At 54.9% G+C, this 19,458-nt stretch overlaps 4 protein-coding genes across 4 annotated transcripts; 3 read left to right on the plus strand and 1 right to left on the minus strand.

Annotated features, from left to right (window-relative positions):
- Positions 1 to 79: 79 nt before the first annotated feature.
- HMPREF1541_08220 (uncharacterized protein) lies at positions 80 to 1,732 on the plus strand (the record flags this gene model as incomplete). The annotated part of the gene is made up of 1 exon (XM_008722540.1): positions 80 to 1,732. The coding sequence occupies one exon, from the start codon at positions 80 to 82 to the stop codon at positions 1,730 to 1,732; it is 1,653 nt and encodes a 550-aa protein (XP_008720762.1).
- Positions 1,733 to 2,422: 690 nt separating this feature from the next.
- Positions 2,423 to 4,857, minus strand: HMPREF1541_08221 (uncharacterized protein; the record flags this gene model as incomplete). The annotated part of the gene is made up of 3 exons (XM_008722541.1): positions 2,423 to 4,510; positions 4,556 to 4,612; positions 4,669 to 4,857. 3 exons carry the CDS (start codon positions 4,855 to 4,857, stop codon positions 2,423 to 2,425), a joined length of 2,334 nt encoding a protein of 777 aa, XP_008720763.1.
- Positions 4,858 to 9,015: 4,158 nt separating this feature from the next.
- HMPREF1541_08222 (plasma-membrane proton-efflux P-type ATPase) lies at positions 9,016 to 12,173 on the plus strand (the record flags this gene model as incomplete). The annotated part of the gene is made up of 4 exons (XM_008722542.1): positions 9,016 to 9,430; positions 9,486 to 9,709; positions 9,761 to 11,780; positions 11,833 to 12,173. 4 exons carry the CDS (start codon positions 9,016 to 9,018, stop codon positions 12,171 to 12,173), a joined length of 3,000 nt encoding a protein of 999 aa, XP_008720764.1.
- A 5,269-nt stretch (positions 12,174 to 17,442) lies between these two features.
- On the plus strand, positions 17,443 to 19,026 carry HMPREF1541_08223 (uncharacterized protein; the record flags this gene model as incomplete). The annotated part of the gene is made up of 1 exon (XM_008722543.1): positions 17,443 to 19,026. One exon carries the CDS (start codon positions 17,443 to 17,445, stop codon positions 19,024 to 19,026), a length of 1,584 nt encoding a protein of 527 aa, XP_008720765.1.
- Between the last annotated feature and the right edge of the window lie 432 nt (positions 19,027 to 19,458).

A 19,458-nucleotide genomic window follows, 5' to 3' on the forward strand; every position in this document is an offset into this window, starting at 1 on the left:
AGTCGTCCCACCGCTGCGCCCCCGCAGCCACGCACAGCCGGTATCCCCGGCTAAGTTCCCGCCGAACCATATCAGTACAATGACCCGGCAGCATGTTGATGCTTCTACCACCACTGCTGTTCAGAGGAAGACCGGCTCTCATGCGACCGATGCCCATACGTTGAAGAATCGATCTGATTCATCGTCCCAAAGCGGATTCAAGCCGCCGTCTGTTAGCTTCACCAACGTCGCCGAATTTGAAAATGAGAGCACGATAGACTCCCCCGAGAACTTCTTTGAGAACCTACCAATGCGACCTCGCAGTCTATCGCATCATCTCTCCGCCGAGAAGGTCCCTTCACGATCATGGCTACGGACACAGGCGCGCTTCTGGCGCGCTATGATGAGCTTCGCCATGCACTTCCACGACATGGCCCGACCGCGACCGCCACGACCAGCGTACAAGCGCAGAATACCTACCGACACCATCCCTATCGATCTGCACTTCTATCTGCCTCCAGAATACTATAACACCCTTCGGCAAGATCCTCGCCACCGTTTCCCTTGCATCGTCAACTTCCACGGTGGAGGCTTCTCTCTCGGCGACGCTCGAGATGATCGGTATTGGGCACGTGTTGCTATGAAGGAGACGAATGCTGTCTTCGTCAGTGTCAACTATCGCCGGGCCCCTGAACACCCCTTTCCCACCGCTGTCGATGATTCCGCCGACGCCATCCTGTACATCTCCGACCACGCTGCCGATCTCCATATCGACCCTACCAACATCGCCCTGAGCGGTTTCAGCGCGGGAGCCAATCTGGTTTTCTCGGTTCCTCTTCGCCTTGCGTACCACCGCAAGATCAAAACCACTATCTCCAGAAAGTCTCACCCACTCCCTCCGTTTGCACCCCAGGACAACAGTCACCTCAAAGTTGGCCAGAGTAACGGGGGCCCTTTTCATTCCCCATTCGATACACCATCACCGACCGCATCCCGAGTCAGCACACATCGTGAAGAGGACCCGGGCCATGATTATGGGTTTGATGATGATAACGACAATCGCCCGGTCTCTCCTATCTCTGATTCAGACGATCATTCGACCCACCAACCTGAAACGCCACTCAATCCTCCACCCCAGACCCGCGACTTCGCCCAACGGCCGACCCCCTCGCAATCCACCACCAGCCTCATGCTCATGCGTACACGCGACGGTGCTCCAATACGCATAACCACGATAGTAGCCTGGTACCCACTTCTGGACTGGACGCAATCGCGCTCCTCCAAGGTTCGCAACAGTCTCAACCCGCCCAAAACACTCCCCAAACTCTTCACCGACCTATTCGACCACGCGTACCTACCGCCTCCAGACCCGGCCGGGAGCCACGCCAGCCCGTATGCCTCCCCCGGCCTGGCCCCCTCACACATGCTCGCCGACGCCTTACCTGGCGACATCCAGCTCTGGCTGTGCGAGTGGGACATGCTGCTCAAGGAAGGCCAAACCTTCAGCTCTCGCCTCGAGCAGCTGGGGAAGCAGGTCGACACGAAGCTGATCCCACGCGTGCCCCACGGCTGGGACAAGTCGCCCAACCCATTCCGTGACCAGGGCGCCATCGACCAGCTGTACGAGAAGGCCGCGCGAGGGATCCACTCGGCCTTCACAATGGAGCATGGCGGTGTGCGGAGCAGCGCGAGCAGCGTCAGCGAAAGCGTCGTGCAACGACAGCCCAGAGGAAGTGTGGTGCTGCCACTGTGATGCTGGCAAAGGTGAACTAGCAGTAGCTACGCCAGAGTCGTGCAGTGCTGAACAAAGACTTTGCATTCTCTCTCACTCTCTCTCTCTCTCTCACAAACACACACACACACACCTGAAAATGCAGGTTCTGAGGATCTGCCGTGGGAGCCAAGCTGGACTTGGTCCATGAGACAGGCAATGGCTGTCTAGACGTACAATCATGGCAGCGTCGCGTGCGGAAAGCAACTGGAACGTTGTCTCGAGAATACAAGACGACTAGCACCAGATTTGGGTGTTGATGGTACGTAGAGCTTCTATTAGCATCCCGAAAGATATGATCATCGGTCCTAGGAAGGAGGCGGAGTTGGTTGGTGGTCTTGATAGAGCATCAGGTCTGGCGCATATCCTGATACTTGAATACGGAACGATTGATGACCATGCATTGCAAGGACATAAGACAGCGTTTCTGGCAGCTTAGTTATGATACCTTATTGATTGCTGACGGTATTGACATTAACATTATGCTATATCTCATCCAGTCGGCTGAGCTGTCTCCCCTGTGGTCTATTCTAACATAAAGTCGTTCAACAATACTTCGGCAGCTATGACCTATGTTCATATCAAGGGTGACACTATCAACATCGCTTCAATCGTGTCATGCAGGTCATGCTCCTGCGGGATGGATGCTCCCCTGGTGTTACATCAGTGATCTCAGCGACCTCGCTCGTTCGTCGTGCTCGTTGTCCAAGCGGGGTAGGATGAGACCTTGGGAGGTGTGAGAGGTGTTGAATTGATGCTCAGTGTGACGTTCGACCCATTCTCTGGGTTTGTGACAGTCAAGACGCTTGTGCCAATGCTAGCAAGGCTGGACTGCAAGACCGTACCGACAAAAGTCGTGGTGACATTGGAACTCGCAGTCGCAACAAGCGTAGTTGCGTTGATGACGGCAGAGGCGTTGCCTGAAATCGATGTGACAGCTGTGCCTACAATAGATGTTGTGAAGTTGGAGAACCCAGTGGCGGTGGCGGTGATGGTGGTAGCTGTTGCATTTGTAAGAGTGGTTATGTTGGCTACCGTTGTCACACTAGCTGGAATGAATGGGATTCCGCTGTCGTTTGTGACTGCTGAAGTTGAGTGATTACCGAAGACAGTTGGGGGCACCGTTCGGGTTGTAAAAGGCGGCGTCGTCGATATGTTGCCAAATCCTGTGAAGGTGCCGGTCTCGATCGATGTGTTTGTAGCTGTGTTCGCGACAGTGTTGAAGGCCGTTCCAATGGTCCATGTGCCAGATGTGCCTGTGCCTATAACAGTTCCAGCAGTGTTCGCACCATAGGCTGACCAGCTTTGGGCGACTGCGGTAGCGGTGACGAAGATGGTTTTGGTGACTAAGACGATGGTAAACGTGGCAGCATATCCGGAACCTGTGATTGTTGCCGATGCAGCTGCAGTGCCCCATTCAATGGATGCGGCTGTGCCCGTAATAATTGCAACGGTCGGAGTGCTGCTGACAACCCAGCTGGTCCAAGCAACTCCACTGTAGCTGATAACGACCGATCCATTGCCACCGCTGCTAGTCCATGAGCCGGCAGAACCAGTCCCTGCAGCGGAGCCGATACTTGATTGAGTGACAGTCGCGCCAGCAGTGCCGGAGGCAATGACGGAACCATTGGCAACGGCAGTACTCGTCCAATTCCAACTGGCCGTAGGTACAGGTCCAGTACCGAGGACTGACACAGAGTCAGAAAGTCCGGCGGTGGAAGTGGTTGGAGATGATACACCCCAGGTTGCTGAGCCAGACCATGAAGCGCCACTGCCAGCAGCAGAGGCAGTGGCGTTGGCGCCCGCGCTAGCTGACCCAGAGATTGAGCCGATCGGGCTTTGACCGCTTCCAGTAGTCACGGTTGCATTAGCACTCCATGCAGAAGACCAGGAGCCAGAGGCAGCGGTTCCGACTGCAGAGCCGGTGATGTTACCGCCACTCACGGACCAGCTGGAACCGGCGAAGGTAGCGGAAGCAGCGCCGCCGGTCCACGAAAACCCAACGCCAGTACCGGTGACGACCACACTGCCGTTGGTTGTCCAGCTGGTGAATGTGACCGCACCGCTGCTTACTGCAACCGTTGCTGAGCTGATGAGAGAGCTAGAGCCGCTCGTAGTGCTCGTTGAGGTACCGTTGGCTACCTCGCTGCAGATAAGGTTGTTGATACCACTGCTGTCAATGTCGAGCATCCTGTACAAGGTACTATTGAGGTTCAGCGATTGGCACAAGGCAAGAGTGTTCTCTGTCGTGATGGAACCCGATTGGAAGACAAAGGCGAAAGAGGAGGCTGTCAGTGCGAGCTGCTGCAACGTTTGTGTCGTGGTACCATTGAAGTTGACTCCAAATTGCTCAGCGTAGCACACTGCATTGCCAACTCGATCCGGATAAAGGCCCTGGTTTGCTAAGGAAAGCTTGACTGCCTGATTCTGAAGATTTTGGCACAAGTAGTTTAGGTCGAGGCCACTTGTGATCAGAGTGACGGACATCATGCCACTGAATATCTGTTTCTGGTATTCATAGATTGCCTGCATGACCTGCCAGCTGCCAGGATCAACGTGTTCAGCATTGGTTTCCATGTGGTCTTGGTTGCTGGCCTCAAGTCGAGGAGCTAAGGTAGGTGCTTGTGCTGTCTCTGGAGCAAAATCCTCAGAGTTCTGGTAGCCTCTGTAGTCTCGGCGGGTGATGGCAGTGGTCTCGGGCATACATCCGGCTCTGGTGACAGTGAGGACGGAACGAGTGGCCTTTTCGGTGAATGGACCCTGACATGAATTAGCGCAGCCTCCTTGCAACACATGGTAACTTACTGAAGGAGTTGGATTGTGATCAACATTGGTGATAGTGCAGTACCGGCAGTCGATGATCTGGGAGTCGTCAGCGTCTGCATGTAATGGTTTAATAGATATTAGATGAGATTCACATTGAGATACTCCGTGAGAATGGCGTCATAGTAGATAGACGTAGGGCCGTTCTGCGGGGCCATCCAAGGAGTGAAGGTGAGGGTACAGGCTGGGGCGGTGCTGTCTTGGCTGCACATGTTCATGGGCTGCATCTGCTGAGCCAAACACAGCGTTGCCGCCAGCAGTAGGAAGACCGAGAACACCCCCATTGCGACGAAGTGGTGTGGACTGGTCTGTCCGGGACTGACGAGGTGCCTGTGAAGCACAGGGCAAGATCAGTGAACCAGGATACTGCAGCGTAGTTGAAGAGAAGGCAATGTGACAGTGAGCGGTGGCCGTCAGCGAAAAGAAAGGTGAGCAAGAGAGATGGTTGTGTCTGGACTGAAAAGTTGAGCTGTAGTTTAAAAATTGTTGAGGGCAGGAGCGCCTGACCAAGTTGCGACGAACGTTGCATCCTTGATGCTCATCTTGAAGGAAGGAGCGCGGTTTCCTGAACCATGTCCGAGCAACGCGTGCAAGGTTCAGTTGCAGTTGCCGTTGCCGCTTCTACAACTTGCTGTTGGAAGAGCCATGGACTCATGACGGGCAGGCGCCCGTTGCTTTAGTACAAACCAGCCACATCATAATCGTACTTCATCGGCTTCGAAAATCAAAACCCTTGGTCCTCCAGGCTGTCGGCTGAGCGGGCCTCCAAATCCAAGATCTGCCAACATTGCCAACAACTGTGCTGTCGAGGCATATGCATGAGGGGCGATCGTTGTGAACAGCAGGAGATCTGAAGGCACATACATCGCTTACCGGAAATATCGTCCCAACATGCTCACACCGTTGGTCAGCAAAGGACCTGCAGCGACGCATGGGGAAGACTGCACCGGCGCCAGAGACGGCATTTAGGCTACTGGGTCTGCGTAGTGTTCTCATCAACGAGCTTAGTTCATGCCCGACGGGCACGTTGCTTTTGATTAATAGCTCGACGCGATGGACGTAGTGATGTTAACATGACCTACCTACTTTTCGTGGAGACTAGATTTAGCGCGGTGCATGAGGCTGCCAGGCGAGGTGCGCGTTCGCCAAAGGATACCAGCCGTCGCAGAATTCATTCAGCACGCTGAGACGTTAGACAGAGGTATCACTATCTTCTGCCGTGCGCTCGGAACTCGAATTGCGTGTTATGCGGCGCATTGGATCTCAAAGTGTGGTCGCACTCTCCGGAGGACTTAGCTATGATGCGATGGCTAAAAAATCGTTGGTACACCATACTCGCTGTAGGACTAGCAAAGGTTGATTTTCTTTGGTAGAACGTCTTTGCGCACCTTTGACATGGTAAGCCCCTTAACAGGATTCGCATATTCATATGGATCGGGACCACAATTCGTCGGTCCAGAAGTGAGCGTGAGAGGTTGCCCTTGGGGATGATAATCATCATCAGAAGCGAGCTGCCGTCGATCAGAATCAATGTAGCATTTTGTCACGATGCGGGCTGAGAAGATCTGCCCAGCGTGCAAGGGTTACGTCAAGCGATCTGCTGGCTCTGCGTCACAGGATTGTCAAATCAGTAAATTGAGCCGAACACCCGCAAACCCTGGACCCAGCACTTGTACGATCGTAGTGTTGCAGTTCAATATGATAGTGACACAGTTGTGAGGGAATTCTGAATATTGCCAGCACTGGTCTAGACCGAGGGTAGACGATGTGAAGCGCCATATTCCACAACCCGCTCCTTGGCTGCAAATTGGCGGGAGCGGAGCCAAGCAGACCCTGGGGGAGGACAGGGTATTGGCATGCAATGAGGCCCTTTGTACGGACAGCAATCAGGGCGGTAAATCGCGCATCGGCTGCGCGCCGCTGGCCGTCTCAGGTCTCACGTCCAAAACGGTCCTTTGGGCTCTTGGGACACGTAGCTGCAGTCGACCAGGACACATCTGCAGTACGGCAAATGCGCCAGAGGCAAAATGGTGGCAGACAAGGCCGATTGCGGTACCGTGCTGCGGCCGTTGGAACGCAGTGTATGGAGACAACAAGGCGGTCGCGCGACATTTAACAGAACTCCGAGGCACTGAACGAACGGCCTCGGGCACTGGCTTTGCTCATTGCGCGAGAATTCGACGTCGCATTTGCACTTTAGCCTGACCACCTTCTAGAAAATTGGAAAATGCCTCAAATAATAATGGAGCCGCGAGGACTTAGGGCGACCTTTAACCGCCGGACATGGTTATGAGACCGGGCTGCGGATATGGTGCTTTTCCATTCTATGGAGTCTGTGCACCAGAAGCAGCGTCGCCGTCGCGCCCCAGAGGGTCCCCAGAGGGTGCCATTTATCATTCTGCTGCTTTGCTCTGCGGTAAAATTACCATCAGATTTGGCGGTTGTTTACCTGATCAAAGGACGTGACTTGGCGCGAGATGGCTGCAGGCTAGCCGCGGTAGGGCAGATGAAAATTCCCGAGCAGACAATTTGGCGGTAACCAAAGAGGAACCGACGCTCATTCTGTGGGGACTTTGTTTGTTTTGATGCAATTTTTTTTGAGATGAAATTCATGGGCTGTACGGATATCGGTCCAACAATTTGCGCTCGGGGCGGACAAGCCAGCGAGCCATGGGTGAGACCCGGTTCAAGGTTCGAGCTGCAAACGCTATCGCCAGGCTGAATCTTCTCGCCGGCACGTTTGAGATATTCAGAAGCGGTACGCCGACGTACACAGTATACGGAGAGGTCGTCGTAGGTGGCTCGCTTGCAGCATCTGCTGGCCAGGAATGCGAGGCTGCTTGAAACGGACCAACAAACAGCATACGCATCATTCCGCGCAATAGCCGTGCAATAGTCTGGCGCCGCCGGTGCTGGTCGGAACATAACAGACACAGCTGTACCCAAAGCAGTGGTTGATAGACATGAGGTAAGGCGTAACCCGCAGCGTAAGGACGGGCCTGGTCATTTCATGTATCAGAGAGGATCCTGACAGGCGAAGCGCTAGCATGGGTAGCTGGCTCCGCCCGACCAGTGGCCGTTCGCGCAATAACACGCCTATGTCATCGCCCTGAGAATCGTGGGAGCTTGTGGGAGACAGTTGCAAATGCTTCTGCTCGCCATTTTTGTCCTGCTGTGAGGTGTAGATGACAGTGTTGCTCTACACTGTTGGCTCCTACTGCTCGTTCTATTTGACTTAATCTTTCTTGCCAGCAGCTGAGGCGGTTCGCGCAACGTCGAGGGCAGTTGGAAAACCCCGGGTTTAGTGGCTTTCGGCGCGATCCAGAGCTGGGAAGCTGAGCTGGGCGTAGCCTCAGCGCAAGACTGGACCTGGACTGGAGGAGTGCCTGGTGCGGCACACGGAAAAGCTATTCGGCATTCTGATACAGATGCTGAGATATAGGTTTGGTAATTGTGGTTGAGCCTCAGGTGCAGGCAACAGTGAGTACCTGTTCTTGGGTAGCTGGCCAGAATACCTATATATTCGGAGGAGGTCTGCGCAGCTGTTGTGCCTCCCCATCCCGTTTTCCACGTCAAGTACGTACTCGGCTACGAACACCTTGGAATTCTCAAAGACACAAACACTTTCCACACACTCACCACCATCTGCACACTCATCATCCCTGTGCCCCCACTATATCACTTTTACTTCTTTCTTCCCTGTAGGCCCGGCAAGCTGCAGCAGATTCACCGGTGAGGCTAGCTCTAAAATAGACTACGGTGGTCTGTTTAGCTTTGGAGTTACCACGCACGGAGTGGAGACTTAGCCAGCGATCATCACTGGCGGCTCACTCGCCTTCCTCGCCTGCGCTCGCTGGAAATTTCAGCCACCACACAACAACAACCTCTTCTTCCTCCGGACCCTCCATCCCTGCTAATCCGTACCCACGCTACTTTCCCACCACGACCCTCGCCTGAGTGTCGGCGGCCCCAGGCCCCTATCCACTCTTCACCTCTTCAGGTCTAGCTATACCTCCTGGCTGAGACGTGTATTTTCACTGTCACAAAACATCGCAAGGTACTGTCAGTCCTTATCAAAATGGCTCATACGGCATGCTTGCTGACCTTCACCTTTAGGGAAAGCTTAAGCAGCCAACCACAGCTGTCTCCGCCGGCCCTTGGACTGACACTGCAAGCTATCGGCGCCCATCGCAGCTCCACGGCTTGTCGGATCACTGGTGGATACCCATCGTACCCGTTCCCTCCACTCTGGTGCTCGAGGTGAGCTTCCCTCGCATCTGCTGCTCTGACTTTACTTTAAAGAGGGGTCGACTCGCAGAGCTCTGCTTCCTCTTTCCTTCTCCAGCTTGGTACTTGTCGCCAGTCCAAGTCACTACAAGGCCCTCGTGTCTTCTCTTTTTCCTTCTCTTTCTTTGTACTGACTCTCCCCTCCAGCAGCAATCATGTCCAACGAAAAGGATCTTGAGAACGGCGATCCCAAGCGCGAGAGAATCTCGTTCGCTGACGGCTGGGATCCCGATAAGGACGAGGGCGAATATGCCAACCTCATCCGCTACATCTCCACCTACCGCGACCGCCGTTTCTCCAAGGCTCCTTCCCAAGCCTCTGAGCAAGATGCCGCGGATGCCAGCAAGAGCAAGAAGCAGCCTTTCTTCAAGCGCCTCCTAGGCACTGGTGGTGGACAAGGAGACCTCTATGAGGTGCCTGAAGAGTGGCTTGATACCGACATCAAGGCAGGTCTCACATCCGCTCAGGTTGAGGAACGCCGCCGCAAGACTGGCTTCAACGAATTGACCACCGAGAAAGAGAACATGTTTATCAAGTTCATCGGCTACTTCAGAGGTCCCATTCTTTATGGTAAGAAAAAACATCAAATCTCGCAAAGAGGTTACTTTACTAACATGCAATCTAGTCATGGAACTGGCTGTTCTCCTTGCTGCTGGTCTTCAGGACTGGATTGATTTCGGTGTCATTATCGGTATCCTCATGCTCAACGCCATTGTCGGTTGGTATCAGGAAAAGCAAGCCGCCGACGTTGTCGCTTCTCTCAAGGGTGACATCGCCATGAAGGCTATCGTGGTTCGCGACGGTACTGAGCAAGAGATCAAGGCTCGTGAGATTGTTCCTGGTGATATTGTAAGTCACGAAAGTCCGGACCTCACGAAACACGGCTAACATAATATGTAGCTCCTCCTCGAAGAAGGTATGGTTGTCGCTGGTGAATGTCGCTTGATTTGCGACTACGAGAACCCTGCCGGCTTCGAAGAATACAAGGAGATGGTCAACGACCCCGAGGCTTACCACTCCAAGAACCACACCGATTCTGATGACGACGAGGAGAAGCATATCGGTGTTTCTATCGTCGCTACTGACCAGTCTGCCATTACCGGCGAGTCTCTGGCTGTGGACAAGTACATGGGCGACATCTGCTACTACACCACTGGTTGCAAGCGCGGCAAGGGTTACGCTGTCGTCACCGAGTCTGCCCGTGGCTCCTTCGTCGGCAAGACTGCTTCTTTGGTCCAAGGTGCGACTGACTCTGGTCACTTCAAGGCCATCATGGACTCCATCGGTACTGCGCTCCTGATCTTGGTCGTCTTCTTCATCCTGGTTGCCTGGATTGGCGGTTTCTTCCACGGCATCAACATTGCCACTCCTATGGACAGCTCCAACACTCTTCTGAGCTACGCTCTTATCCTGCTCATCGTGGGTGTCCCCGTCGGTCTTCCCGTCGTTACTACAACAACTCTGGCTGTCGGTGCTGCCTATCTAGCTCAACAAAAGGCTATCGTTCAAAAGCTTACTGCTATCGAGTCCCTTGCTGGTGTCGACGTTCTCTGCTCCGACAAGACTGGTACTTTGACCGCCAACCAGCTGACCATCCGTGAACCCTACGTCGCTGAGGGCGAGGACGTCAACTGGATGATGGCCTCTGCTGCTCTCGCTTCTTCCCACAACCTGAAGGCTCTCGATCCCATCGACAAGATCACCATTTTGACTCTCAAGCGATACCCCAAGGCCCGCGAAATCCTTCAGCAAGGCTGGAAGACCGAGAAATATACCCCATTCGACCCTGTCTCCAAGCGCATTACCACCATTTGCACGCTCAAGGGCGAGAGATGGGCTTTCTGCAAGGGTGCGCCCAAGGCTGTTCTGTCCATTGCTGAGTGCGACGAGAGCACCTCCAAGCACTACAGGGATACTGCCGCTGATTTCGCCCGCCGTGGTTTCCGTTCTCTTGGTGTCGCCTCCAAGCGCGGTGACGAGCCCTGGAAGGTCATTGGTATGCTTCCCATGTTCGACCCTCCCCGTGAGGACACCGCACACACCATCCTGGAGGCTCAGAACCTTGGTCTTTCCGTGAAGATGTTGACGGGTGACGCCATCGCCATCGCCAAGGAAACTTGCAAGCTGCTTGCTCTCGGTACGAAGGTTTACAACTCAACTCGCCTCATCTCTGGCGGTGTCAGCGGTACTACGCAGTATGATCTCGTTGAGAAGGCGGATGGTTTCGCCGAAGTCTTCCCTGAGCACAAGTACCAGGTCGTCGAGATGCTCCAACAGCGTGGTCACTTGACAGCCATGACTGGCGACGGTGTCAACGACGCGCCATCTCTGAAGAAATCTGACTGCGGTATCGCCGTCGAGGGTGCCACCGAGGCTGCTCAAGCTGCGTCCGATATCGTCTTCCTTGCCCCTGGTCTGTCCACCATCGTCGATGCCATCAAGGTCGCTCGCCAAATTTTCCAGCGTATGAAGGCCTACGTCCAGTACCGTATCGCTCTGTGCTTGCACTTGGAGCTGTACTTGGTTACTTCGATGTGTATCCTCAACGAGACCATCCGCACCGACCTGATCGTCTTCTTGGCCTTGTTCGCTGATCTAGCCACCATTGCCGTGGCTTACGACAACGCTCACTACGAACAGCGACCCGTCGAGTGGCAGCTGCCCAAGATCTGGTTCATCTCGGTTGTCCTCGGTATCCTCCTTGCCCTGTCAACCTGGGTTATGCGCGGTACTTTTTACATGCCCAACGGTGGTCTTGTTCAGAACTTCGGTAACGTCCAGCTCATGCTCTTCCTTCAAGTCTCGCTGGTTGAGAACTGGCTCATCTTCGTCACCCGTGGTGGTGAGACGTGGCCATCTTACAAGTTGGTTGGCGCTATCTTGGTCGTCGATGCCATCTCCACCCTCTTCTGTGTCTTCGGTAAGTTCTATCTGTATTCAGTCTCAAGTCGACATTGCTGACAACCTTCCAGGCTGGCTCTCTGGCTCTCAGGCGGAGCAGGTTGACTTCGTCGACCCCGTCGATCGTCTCACTCGCGATAACTACAGCACGCAGACATCCATTGTCACCGTCGTCGTCATCTGGGGTTACTCGATTGGTGTGACCATCGTCATCGCCATGGTGTACTTCCTCCTTGTCAAGATGAGGTGGATCGATAACCTCGGCCGTACTACCCGCAGCCACGCCGACACCCAGATGGAGAACATCCTTGGCCATCTTAGCCGCATTGCTCTCGAACACGAGACTGATGTTCACGGCAAGTCCAAGTGGGTCTTGGGTAGCAAGTCGACTGGTGAGGAGGACGTCGACTAATGTGTTAATGACCTGAACATATCGTGGCAGCTGGAGGTGGGACGAGGTGTGTACAGACATGAACATGACGATTTGATTTCGTCGGGCATTTCTACGTATTCTGAGACTTTGCCCATGGGTACCCTGCGAACTACCTGAAGCTGTTGAATCTGTGGCCTGAGTCGGATCGAAGAAAGACATAATCATGGACGGAGAGGCTATTGGGGAGAAAAATATCGGCGCGGCACAGTATTCTTTGTAAAACAGTGTAGGTAGTCTACGGGAATTCCATGCGTAGATCGCCAGTGTGTTACTATTCTTTGTGTCCTGGTTCGAAGCTGTTGTTGATAGTGGCCTCCCTCGCTGGCCTTGTCAAACTCGCTATTGGGCTCTTTCTCTCAAATAAGAGCGTGACAATCGTATCTTGGGCGCCGTGCACTGCTCTCTGTCCCATGTTGCCATGTTGACATGCCGCCATGTCGCAATCGACCAGCGAATTGGCCAGGCCACTTACGCTGATAACCTCTGCGCCGGCTCGCGTGAAGGCGACATGATGACAGCATTTACAGCCGGACGATTCGTGATCATCCGTATCGGCGCAACTTGGCTCCCAGCTGCAGCATGCCTATCTCTCGACAAGCTTCAACAAGAACGCGGGGCAAGCAAAAGCCAGCCAGGGCTTTTCTTTGCGTTTTGTGCCGCGCAGCCGCCCTTTCCCCTCCCATCCCCGTCCATCGTCCATCGCCTTACCTTACCTCAAGCCACCGTGATCCTCATCGGCCCTTATTCCGAAAAGGCAAAAGCGATGATGAACGTTTTGCATCTCCAAGCAATACCAATCACGATTCTCGGCTACGCATACCTCCCCGTACAGCAGCGCCATTTGCACATCCCTGGACAGCAGCAGGGAAGAACGCTGAGGACTTGGAAGAGATTTAAGACGCATGTCTTCCGCGAATTGATCCTATGATGATACAGCCCGGAAGCTTTCTATGCCTTGACACACTATCTCTAAGCTACAGCTACAGCTACAGCTACAGCATGCATCTCTTCACGTCTACCCCACATCCCGACCGTTCGAGGCCGTTCCCGCCTGGGCGTCATCATCGCTGTGACGGCTTGAGAGTGATATTGATATCGAATGCTGATACTGATACACTGCGACGGCAATCGTTCTTGTGTCGTCGTCGTCGTTCGTCGTCAGCCAGTACTTCAAGCAGAAGCTTGCAGCGGCACTGCCTTTTCCCCATCTCCATCCCATCCCACCCGCATCCCGATCTCTGACCGGCCCCCCTTCCCACCCAAGTGCAGCTGCAGCTGCTTGAGGACGTGACGATACCCTGTAGGGCTCGTTAGTCAGCGGCGCACATGCCCGCCTGCCTGCCTGTGGGGTGGAGCAAAAGCAAACACACACGCACACACATACGTAGACATGAGTAAGTAAGGGAGGGACGCCACGCCCATGCAAACGTATACCGTCCCTTTTTTTCTTCCTTGCAGTGAACAGTGATTGCACTACGGTGCGATCGCACCCCACGCCTGCGATCGAGTTTTTGTGGTCGCGCAACGCAACTCCCTGGCATATGGGAAGTCCGTGGGCGCCGTGGGCTTGTGCGACCGGACGGGCACATGTCGGCGAACTATACGTAAAGCCATGGGTGGGAAGTGTGGTGCGTCGGATGCGACGGAAACGACTCTTTTTTTTTTGTGGCTCAGTACTTGTTTTTCCTTTCCGATGACTCGGTCCTGTGCGCGTAATGGAAGGATTAAACTGCTATCTGGTTGGATCCTCTCCTGATTATGTACTACTAAAGCTTCGCCCAACAACCGGATGGTGGTATCGCTGGCCGCGCAGGTATAGACTACGTACATAGACCTGGTGCGGCCATCTCAGTTACCTCGGTTTTCCCGCAAACAGCGAAAGCTGCGTGCCGGGCTTGCAGCAAGCAAAGTGCGCGCGAGACCGCGGCCTTGAGGGCTTTACCTACTGTGTGGCAGCCGCTTCCGTCACTGGACGGACGCTGGTACGTCGTGGTGGTGGTGGTGGTGGTGGTGGTGTACGTGGCTCGGGATGAGTAAGGTCTTCCGCATCCAATACGATGGGAGAGTTCATGTCTTCGCCATTGTCCCATCGACTCGACGTATAATGTCTCGTGCAAATGCTTATGGAATCATTGCGACTGGCTGTACAATAGACTCATGCGCTGATCGACGTAGCCGCAGGCCCGGTAGTTCCCTGGCATTACCTGAGTTCCGGCAGGCTGGGCTTTTGTTGCACCCGACCTGGCAGGGGGCTTTGAAGGTGCTTTTTGTCCTCGCGTCTCAGTAATGCTGATGCAAGCGAAGCCACGGCCCCCGACGGCTGTCTTGAAAGGTATGTTCGAGCCTTACCGTCTGGTCACGGATACCATACTGTCAACAATCAGACATACTGGTACATTGATACTGGCATGTCATTCAAAGCAGCTCCATGCGTCTTTCTGCCCCAAGTGGGCGGTGCCCTGCCGATCCGGCGCCTGAACGCCAGCATCAAGCTTGCGCGGAAGGCGTCGTAGGCTCATAGTGCAGGTATCGCTACAGGATCTATCGGTGCTGAGACTGGTAGCCGACGTCTTCAGGGTCCAACAGGAACTACCAAGCCGTTTCGAAGTGAGGTCTTGATAGTATAGAAGGTGCTTGGCGAAGTAGGCTTGTCGTCTCTTCGGTAGATGCTTAGCGTAGCCGTCGCCGCGGCGATGGGAGCCCGGGCTGTTAGAGCTGATGCACCGGGTGTCTCAGAGTCAGTGCATGCGAGACGACTCCCGCATTGGGGGTGGAACACAGGCCATGGTCCGTGCACATGGCACTGCCATTGCCCGGGCGGACGATGCCCAGGCCGAGATGAGATGAGCAGGAGACTTTCCGCCGCGGAAAGCTGAGGATGGAATGAGCCGCTGCGGCTGGACAGGTCTCGAATCTAGAAGCACAGGCACAGGCGGACATGCTATTCTGGTGCCTTTGCGATGGTGATTTGGGGTTCGGGCAATCACCTGACCAGCGCTCGGACTGTTGGTATTATTGTTGTTGTTATTGGTAAACCTGTTGCGGCACAGCCAATCTGGTGCCAGCAATGTCCCCAGCCCAATCATCTCACTCTCGGGAAATCCCAAGACATTCAACGTTTGCAGAACGTCCACTCACATTATCGCGGTCGATCTCGCCTGTCGCTTCACCAAGTCGTTGGCGGCGGCTAGTGTGTGCTGGGCTGTTCGTAACGACCAAGCATCCTTGACGTTGGCTCAAGCCGGTCGGTTGGGCTGGTAAGATACGGCCAAGCGTCAGTCAAAGATGAGCTGAAACACGGAAATTGTGGCAGCGTGCACTAGCCTGCATCGAGCGCTGTCCGACCGCTGAAGCGAACATGGCGGCTCCCGCTGCTTGCTTGTGGGTCGTGGGTCGACGGAGAGGGCTTGGATCAATCTTTCGATGGCTGTATTTTTCGCCATGGGGCCTGTAATTTTCGCATGCCGTTGGCTGCAAAGCTTGTGGCAATCAGAATCGAATTGATTGCGCGAGAATCGAATGGTCAAACCAAAAATCCGGAGGCTGGGAGGACGTGTAGAACCGATGGGATTTTAGCTGCGACGAATCTGGTAGCAAGATCCCTTTGGACAACGAATCGAACGCCGTCAGTTCGTGATGGTGCCTGCATGCTGATGTCATCTGTTGACGCGCAGGGCGTGCTACGCGTCCGATGTGCTGGCTCTCTGAACAGTATCTCGTAGCTCTGTGTCGACATGATGCTCATAGCTGTGGGATCTCCGATGGACGTACGTGAGAGCTGACATGTCTTCCCTTGGCGCTGATGAATGCAAGTGCGACTCGACATATCGCTGTTGCCAGTTGCGCAAGGCGCAGTTGGATCTGCAGCCTAGTCTGGGGATCAACAGCATTTGAGCCTCCTCGTTGACGACGGAGCGATCACTGACTTGCATGCGGCATGCGCGGGTCTATTCGCGCACGAGGCGCCCTCGGAAGCCTTCCCTGCTCCCCAACGGTGGTCGAACATACGCGCGTACAGAGGCAATGCTCGGTTCCAAGGTTGATATTCGGTCCTGACCGCGATGCGTACGGCACAGCTCGTGAACGAGAGGATCCGGCGAGTAAGAGGCGCAACGTTCAATGTCTGGCTTGATCTGGCGAGGACAGTGAAAACGGCAAGTTGACAGAGTTTGGAATTATATTGTTTGAGGCCATTGCAACGTTCGCCTATCTACAAGTCGGCAGTATCTCGGTACTCTTCGCCGCGGGAGTGCGGCCGAAGATACTGCATACACCATAAGATGCTCATACCGGTGCCCGAGCAGCTTATGCGGGTGAGGCAACGCAGTAGCATTGATATACGGGCGCATGAATCCTGGCGATCGCGCCAAGACTTTTACTGCCTGATCCAGCCTCTCACTGCTCTCGCCCTGCTGATGAACCCTTCTGAACACGCACTTTCTGCTCCCCAGAGTTGCTGAGAAGTATCTCCGTGGCAGCGGCCATGTTAGTTCCGTCAGCAGCTTCACTCAGGCCCACCAATGGCACGTCTTCAATGCCCGCGGAGGAAAGGGACAGCGAGCACATGCACGTAAAAGAGCTTTCTCAGTCAACTCTGCTTGAAACGCTGCTTCCCTGGAGAGTGTGCACGTTGCCGCCCTCCTCCGCCCCACGCGTGGGAAAGAAAGAGCTACGTGGCCTGCCGAAGCCAGGGTCGGCGGGTAAGCCATTTCCAAGCTGGGGCCACGAGTTGCAACATCCAAGTGTCCACTTGTGGTTCTGGCTGTCAACGCAAATGTGCCGCGGCAATGTTAGACTGTCACAAGCAGAATACGAGAGATATATATCTCTCGGAGCGACCGATCGGCGGGAGTAAGAGTACAAAACATCCATAGTCCTGATGTCCGGGTAATATCGCCAGGCTGGAATGCAGGATGCGAGAGTGCCCAGCCCGCGCCAATACCTCCCACCAAGGCCGGCGGCCCCTCCGCTACCCCTCACGCCCGCCCATATCTCCATCGATTCTGGCAATATGCCAGTGGCATCCAGTGGTGGGTGGTGAGTGGTTCTCTGTAATAGCCTGATATTACCTGCAGCTGCCGCTGAAGCCTATAACGTGTCTGGAATACAACCCTCAAGTATGCCTCGGTCCCGTTGCCCTACTACCCCTGGAACGCCAGCCTCGCCACACGACGACCCATTCTACAAAAGTCTCTCCTGATCGTTCCTCGGTAGCAATACTACAAGCAAAGCATATTGACTCCGAGTTATGGCAATCAACCCGATCATCCCCGGCTTCGCGCCCGACCCTTCCTGCATCCGCGTCGGACAAAAGTACTACCTCGTCAACTCGACCTTCGCCTACTTCCCAGGACTGCCCATCTACACCTCGACCGACCTGGTCTCCTGGAAACATGTCGGCAACGCCATCAATCGACTGTCGCAGCACATCTCGTTTTCGCGCTCGCACACGCGCGTCAATCCGCCCGACCAATGGGGCGAGTCCATGACCATGACGGGCGGCCTGTACGCACCCACCATCCGGCACCGCGACGGCCTCTTCTACGTCGTGTGCACCAACGTCATTCACCACCCCAGCGACGGCGGCAAGGATGAGCGGCAGAACTTCATTGTCACCAGCGCGGATCCTGAGGGCGATCAGTGGAGCGATCCCGTCTTCTTTGACTTTGACGGCATCGACACGTGTATTTTCTGGGACGGCGACGAGAGGGAGGATGCGAAGGCGTACATTCACGGCAGTGCCGTGCCTGGGCCGATGACCAAGATCAAGCTGTTCGAGATCGACTTGAAGACCGGGGCGAAACGGTCGGCGGAGAAGGTACTGTGGGAGGGGACCGGAGGCGTGTACCCGGAGGGCCCGCATCTGTTCAAGAAAGACGGTTGGTACTGGCTGGTCATCTCCGAGGGCGGGTGTTTCGAAGACCACATGATCACCGTGGCGCGAAGCCGGGATCTGTGGGGTCCCTATGGTGCGTATGAGAGGAATCCGATCCTGACGGCCGGGGCCACGGACGAGTACATAAGGAACATTGGGCACAGTGATCTGTTCCAGGATACGGAGGGGAAGTGGTGGGCTGTCGCGCTGGGTATCCGGAGGGATCCAAAGGGCAGGTATCTGATGGGCAGGGAGACGTTCTTGACGCCGGCGGAGTGGCCTGAGGGCCAGTGGCCAAGCATCAGTCAGATCAAAATGGACCTTGAATCGAATGGCAGCCACACCCTCCCGGGTGCTATGCCTTCCCTCACCGCAGCACCAGGCGTTGACCTCCTCTACCTCCGGGACCCCGACCTGTCGAAACACCGCATCTCCCACGACGGCAGGCTCATCACTCTATCAGCAGGAAGGTCCGACATTACCCAGGGTGGACCGGAAGACAAAGTCACATTCGTTGCAAAGCGGATGCGTGCGCTCGAAGGCCACTCGCAGGTGACGCTCAAGACCCACCTAGAATCTGACGCGGCGGTCTCTCTGAAAGCGGGTCTGACGCTATACAAAGATGAGTGCCGCTTTGCGCGCATCCACTATGATTTCGGCACCGCTGAAATTGTGTTCGAGGTTATCAACCAGGCGAGATCGATCTCGCGCACGCAGAGGACGAGCGTGCCAGAAACACTACGGGGACAGCAGATTGGCTTTCGCATGGACTCCACCGAGTCAGAAGTGCGATTCTCGTATGTACTGGGCACGGCAGAGGGATCGCAGTGGTCACAGGCTGGGCGCTTGGACACGTTGGATTTGACGGGCTTGGATTTCACGGGGCCGGTGGTCGGTGTATATGCGGTTGGGGAGACGGACGCTGAAGCGGTCTTTAAGAACTTTGAGGTCCAGTAAACAGCGCAGACCGAGAATGACGACATAGCGGCCTTTTCAGGAAAGATTCATGTGAAGGCCATTGTGCTTGTGTTGTAGAGCATTCAAGCACGGTAAGCGCGCTAGGTAAGAAGGCGTCCACAAGGCGGCGGCAATCCCACGTTTCGCGCTGTTGAAATCTGTCCAGCAGAGTCGCATTGGTTCGATGTTCAGGCCAACGGATGACCGTGATGCAAAATTCAGCCATACACGACTTACAACCGTCTAGCAGTGTTGCAGCGTCTGCAAGAGGCTTCGATGTGCTGCTATACCGGTGACCCACTTTCAGGCAGTGAATGCAACGCCAAGACTGAATGGCTGCCTTGTTTTCAAAACGTTCGTACGCAACACGCATGGAAAGGACGGGCTCTCAGCAACAGCTTTCAATGGGTCCCCGAGTGACTTGTTTGGGCT

Source organism: Cyphellophora europaea (genome assembly GCF_000365145.1).
Source record: "Cyphellophora europaea CBS 101466 unplaced genomic scaffold supercont1.8, whole genome shotgun sequence".
NCBI classification, from domain to species: Eukaryota; Fungi; Ascomycota; class Eurotiomycetes; order Chaetothyriales; family Cyphellophoraceae; genus Cyphellophora; species Cyphellophora europaea.